Genomic DNA, 5785 nt, shown 5'->3' on the forward strand with positions numbered 1-5785 from the left:
CTTTTTCCACCATTAATTACAGGCCAAAACCTCCCCTTAAGTGAATTCCCATAGATTCTAAGGTCTAACAATAAAATTACAAGTTAGAGGAATGATTACCTTATCTTTACCAAAGAATTTTGTAGAAAATTAAAAAAGACACAGCCCTAAGTCGCCCTTTGGTCTTCAAAAATGAAGTTGTAATATATAATAACATTTTTGGATCTTTTTTCTAATAAAACCTGAAACTGTCCCGCTATAGCAGGATAAATTCCACCACGTCAGCTTGTACGAAGACAGAAGCTCGAAATTCATGTCCCAAGCCCCCATTTCGCAAAATAACCTTAAACCTTGACGTTCTAAAATAACCCTTCATGCCAAGTTCGATTCCGGGAGTTCTCCAAATTCAATTCCGAGAGTTCTACTCATCAGAATTCACAACGTCTTGTTATCATCTCAAACAATCAAAAACTCAGAAATCAATCCCAATCTATTACTGAATTGCCCTAGACCTCACCTAACTTAGATTCCGTCCAAGTCTGGCCTCGTCTTGAAATTTCTAAATGATTATTTAAAAGTTTTCTGGCCCAAATTGCTTCCCTATTGACTTATCCATAACGACAGAAACGGATAGTAATGTATATATACTATATGTTTGTTTTTTCAAATCTTACTGTTAATGCAAATAATACCCGTATTAAAGTCTGCTTATTATATTTGAATCCAGGTAATGTTCATATAGCATTAATTATGTTCCAATTACAAAAATTATTTTTCTGTATTTTATGATAAACATTTTGTAAAATGTGTGATTCTAATTCTATTTGAAATATCAAACGATAAAAAAAAAACACTTTGGAAATTGATTATTGTTCATCCAATTAAAAAGATATATATATCAAAAGGATTTCTTCTTTTTTTTTTTAAAAAAATAATATCATTACTGCAAAATGAAAATAAAAAGGAAAAATGAAAGATAACATAAACGGAACATGACAGGCAAGGGTTAGCAAAGCAAGGTAGGACAATTTTTTTTTTTAAAAATACTAAATGGGCAGGCTAGGCCAGATCAAATCTTAGCAGGTTAAGATTTATCCCACACCGCCCTAACTCGCCTTATTTATATCCTTAATTTCGAGGCCATTATATAAATTTTGTCCCTACTAGTACGGCTGTTTTACATAGATTCGGTTGGTCCTTTTATTTCATGATTTTGCTCCTTTTACAAATTTATTTTTATTTTTATCTTATTTAGTTTTACACAAAAAATCTTCATTTCTACACATGAAGTTCTTCATATTTATACATAAAAACTCTACGAAAATCATTTTTTAAATGAATTTATAAATAATCATGAAAGATCATTAACCAATATTTTAGATACTTTTTGGACTGTGTAGAGGCTGATCAGTTCAGGCTGCAACTAGAAATCAATTTGACACTTTTTGGGTTGTTCAAAACTAACTTCACTGTGGAAATAACCTCATTTATGTGACCTGATGCCCTACAACAACATAACCACTTATATATAAATGAAAAAAGATGCTATCAACATTGATTGTAGTGTAATAGTGGAACTGCTCCATCTTTATTAAAAATTTCAGGTTCGAATTTTGAATGTGAAGAAAATCCTATAGAAAGCGTCACTATCAGAATGAACCCTGTAGTGCGCAATCCGAATTTAATTGAACTCCAACATGAATATTAAATACCAGATAAAAAATAAAAAAGTAAATGAAAAGGATGTTTTCTAAACTAGTTTGTTGTTTCCCCTCCCTCTATTTTTTGGGTAATAGATAGGGCACATAGTGCAAGTAAAAATAAGTTTTTCACTATCCATATATAATTTAATTAACTTGTGATAGTCGATTGCTTCTTTGTCTTATTTTTCAGATTACAACTTACTATCGACAGTTAGATACAATAATTTTTAAGTGACTCATTAATATAAGAATCTCATTATATCATCGATGTACAAAAAAAAGTAAACTTAGCGTCTTTACATGATCATCATGTTCTTAACTTCTTGTCATAATTTGAAACTAGATTTGACCCTACTCCCCAGTGACAAACTATTATTGAATAAACTTAATGAAAATTAATAATGAAATTTGTAGAAATTATATTTTTCAATTATTGTGAATCGAGGGCAAAATTCAGGTTTGTCAAATTGATTTTTTCCTTTGCTCAAAACAAATAGGAGTAATTTAGTTCACGAACAAAGTTATTTTAAGATTATTGTATCTTTTGAAATTATAATCTTGGAATTAATTTATCCCATTTGAAAAGTGCGATAAGATAATGCCAAAAATAATGAACAGAGAAAAAATTGTTGATATTTCCGAAACCCTTGTTAGATTTCTTTTGGAAAGATGGTTTATGTACAAAAAGACAGTCATCAATGTGCTAGATAAAAGTATTGAAATAAAACCAAGCAAGAATAATTTTGAAATGACAATTCTTAGTCACTTTATTAATAATTGGGCATCACAATTTTTTTCAAAGCACCAATTAACATCCACATATTCTCTAGCAAGTCTACTTATGTAATTTTTGTTTACAAAAGCAAACTTTATTGAAAGGTCAAAATCATATGATTAATAATTATGGTAAATTTAGCCTAGCTTTAGCAAGTTTGAGGACTTGCTGAAAATGCTGGGCCGTATCTGGTGGATGGGCCTCAATTACGGGCCTCTCCGGCAACACCCATTGCCCATCGGTAGTTCTCACCATGCCTTTATTCTCATCTTGCCACCAAAACGGCGGTACGCCATATTCCTCCTTCAAGAAACTCGAATCCTTGTTCACGAGAGCAATATCCCTCCCCGTGGCAGAGCGAAATGCACGAAACTTGCCATGGTACCCATCGACGAGATGTAAATGGGCCTCAAGGTTATGTGCAGAGCCCATATCACTATTGGGCTTTAGAAAAGGAGAACGATGATGATCCAATACTAACTCCGCCCCTACATGAGCATAACTCCAAGCAAATGAGAATTTCTCTTCCAATTCCTTTTGGAATAGAAATTTCTCATTTGTAATAATTCCAGGCACTGTTGGCACTTTATCATGCACATTTATCACTCTCAATACTTTAATTCCAAGCTCTTCACATCTTTCTTTAAATTTAAGATTTCCAACCCTAGGTCCAGCAAATGAAAAAACAGTAATAGGAATTATTTTAGTAATGGACTTACCATTATGTAAAATATTCAATTTCATCTCAGCTATGTCATAAGCACTTAACAAAGCCAATGCTGCACCAAGACTATGCCCCGTAATAGTAATACTTAGCTCTTCACCTTCGTATTTTTCTATTAATCGATTAATCTCCGCTAGAATTTGTTCACGAGCCGAATATGAAGCATAGTGACAATTATTTTCTTTCTTAGTGTACATATCGAAGAACCCTGTCTCGATCTTGATGTTTGGATCGTCGCGAAAATGAGCAGGGTGCAAAATGTCTTGTAGGTCATGGATCCATTCTAGGTATGTCACCGTGCCACGCCATGCAACGACTATGTCACGGCGCCCTAGACGTTTAATTTCTTCCGGATCTGTGGCTACGGCTACGTAGCCCATCCAATTCGCGTGTTGGCTCCAAACGTTATTCGATTTCGATTTTTGGAAGAAATTTGGCAAGTTGATATTTGAAGTTGCATATAAGTATCTTCTCATTTCATACCCTTTTTTCAACATGTTGACTTTCTCAAAGAAGTGTGATGGTTGATACTTGCAAGTACCACAATATTTTGAATGAGGATCATAGTCAAATGAGTCATAGCAAGATTGAGCAAATTCACCATAACGAATGATTTCCTTTCTTAGATGACAATCCATAGGATCAAGTAAACCTTTCCAATTGTTGCATCCTTGGATTTCTCTCCACATCTCATGAAGGGGTTTTTTCTCTTCTTCATATTGTTGGATTTCAATATTGTTGTCCTCTAAATTTGAAAGACATGAAGATGTTTTCAAAGATAGTTTTGGTGAAAGTCTTTTGTTTGGGAAAGAGAGGTTCTTAGCTTTGAATGTGTTCCATAATGGAAAAACTTCTAGGAAAGTATGGTTTCTTTTGAGTGTGGAATTGGTGAGAGATAATTGAAAGGAAGCCATGATGAATATTGATGGGAATCTTTTTTGCTTGTGTTTGTTATTGATATGTTTGGTGGTAGGAGATGAATAAGTACAAGCGGCTTTAATTTATTTTTGAGTGAGATGGTACGGAAAAAGTTTTTTTGGAATATACAGAGAGAAACTTGTTTTTAGTTTTATGTTCATTTTATAAAAGATTCGTAAGAGATCTTCATTTTTACACATAATAGATTTGAAAATGAATTCATTTCTATTCAATTTGTAAATGGCTTTTAGAGACCATTTCCTCAAAAATATGTGGTTATCTTATATATGTCTATTAGGCAAACACTATGAGTAGTGCGGAGTAACGTTGATTGGTGGTGGTCGAGGTGGGGTGTGGTTGGCGGAGGGGGCAGAGGGAGGTAGGCGGTAATGAAACAATCAGTGTAAACTGTCATTTACGAAACTTAATTTACCTTTTTCTATAAAGAACTTATTATTATACAATCAGTGTAAATTGTCATTTACGAAACTCATTTTACCTATTTCTATAGAGAACTTATTATTATTATTTTTAATAAACTTATTTTTTTTCCGAACAATATTTTGTGAAATATTTTAATCAATCAAACACACCCTTTGTTTCCAAATATGTCCTTATTTCCAAATATGTCCTTATGTAGTAATGACACATCTACGGGGAACATGCTAAAGAGGTAAGAAAATAGAGACGTCCAACAACCAGCAATAATGCATATGAAAGTGTAACAATAAATTAGGTCGATATCTTAATTATATTGGAGAAAAATATATTTGGATTTTACAACCAAAGGGGAAGAGTTTTGTGGAAATTGGGAAATAAAAACGACATAAACGTGTGATAGGAAAGTTGATACTCCTTCTATTTTTATTTACTTGTCAAATATTTTTTAATTTGATTTTTCTTTTTACTTGTCAATTTTGACAAATCAAGAAAAGACAATTTTTTTCTTTCTATTATACACTCAATTTATTAATATTGAATTAATGACTTTGAAAAATAAAGTGATTAAATATGTTTAAAACTCTATCAATAAATAGGGGTAAAATGGTAAACTCACTATATTACTCATTGTTTTCTTAATAGATGTGCCAAGTCAAAATTTGACAAGTAAATAAGAACGGAGGGAGTACTCTCTTTGGCCATCTTTACTTGTCCACTATATTAAAAATAAATGCATAACAATATTTGTCCAATTTATGAAATTAAGAGATAGTTTTAACTTCGTTCCTAATTGGAAAAATCTTTTGGCCAAAAAAAATCGGCCCAAATTTGGCCAAAATGTTACTCCGTCCGTCCATCTTTACTTGTCCACTATACTAAAAATAGATGTCCAACAATACTTGTCCAATTTATAAAATCAAGAGATAATTTAGACTTAGTTCCCAATTTACCCTTATCATTAATTATTTATCATTTTCCTATTACATTTTTCAAGATATTGTATTTATTATATTCAAAGGATGATATGGTAAAATTATCCTTTTATTTATAGTTTCTTAAGAATTGTGCAAAGTCAATAGTGGACAAGTAAAGATGGATGGAGGGAGTAAAAAAACCTATTCGCACTATAAAGTAGTTTCTTTTTTAACATTTTTGTCCTTCTGGCTCAAATCTGAATTTTTTAAAATCAATTTATTCCTCAATTATTTTCTCATACATTGGAAACATTTTCAATGCATGGGAAAG

The 5785-nt window shown here is 32.0% G+C and overlaps 1 protein-coding gene across 1 annotated transcript; it reads right to left on the reverse strand.

Moving 5' to 3' along the window:
• Positions 1-2404: 2404 nt before the first annotated feature.
• Positions 2405-4135, reverse strand: LOC129903071 (phospholipase A1-Igamma3, chloroplastic). Its single transcript, XM_055978553.1, has one exon. It carries the CDS (start codon positions 4093-4095, stop codon positions 2584-2586), a length of 1512 nt encoding a protein of 503 aa, XP_055834528.1. The 5' UTR covers positions 4096-4135; the 3' UTR covers positions 2405-2583.
• Between the last annotated feature and the right edge of the window lie 1650 nt (positions 4136-5785).

Source organism: Solanum dulcamara, chromosome 9 (assembly GCF_947179165.1).
Source record: "Solanum dulcamara chromosome 9, daSolDulc1.2, whole genome shotgun sequence".
Classification (NCBI taxonomy): domain Eukaryota; kingdom Viridiplantae; phylum Streptophyta; class Magnoliopsida; order Solanales; family Solanaceae; genus Solanum; species Solanum dulcamara.

Excerpts from the sequence above, each read along its gene's own strand:
- LOC129903071 (XM_055978553.1), bottom strand. The coding sequence starts at position 4,095 with ATGGCTTCCTTTCAATTATCTCTCACCAATTCCACACTCAAAAGAAAC.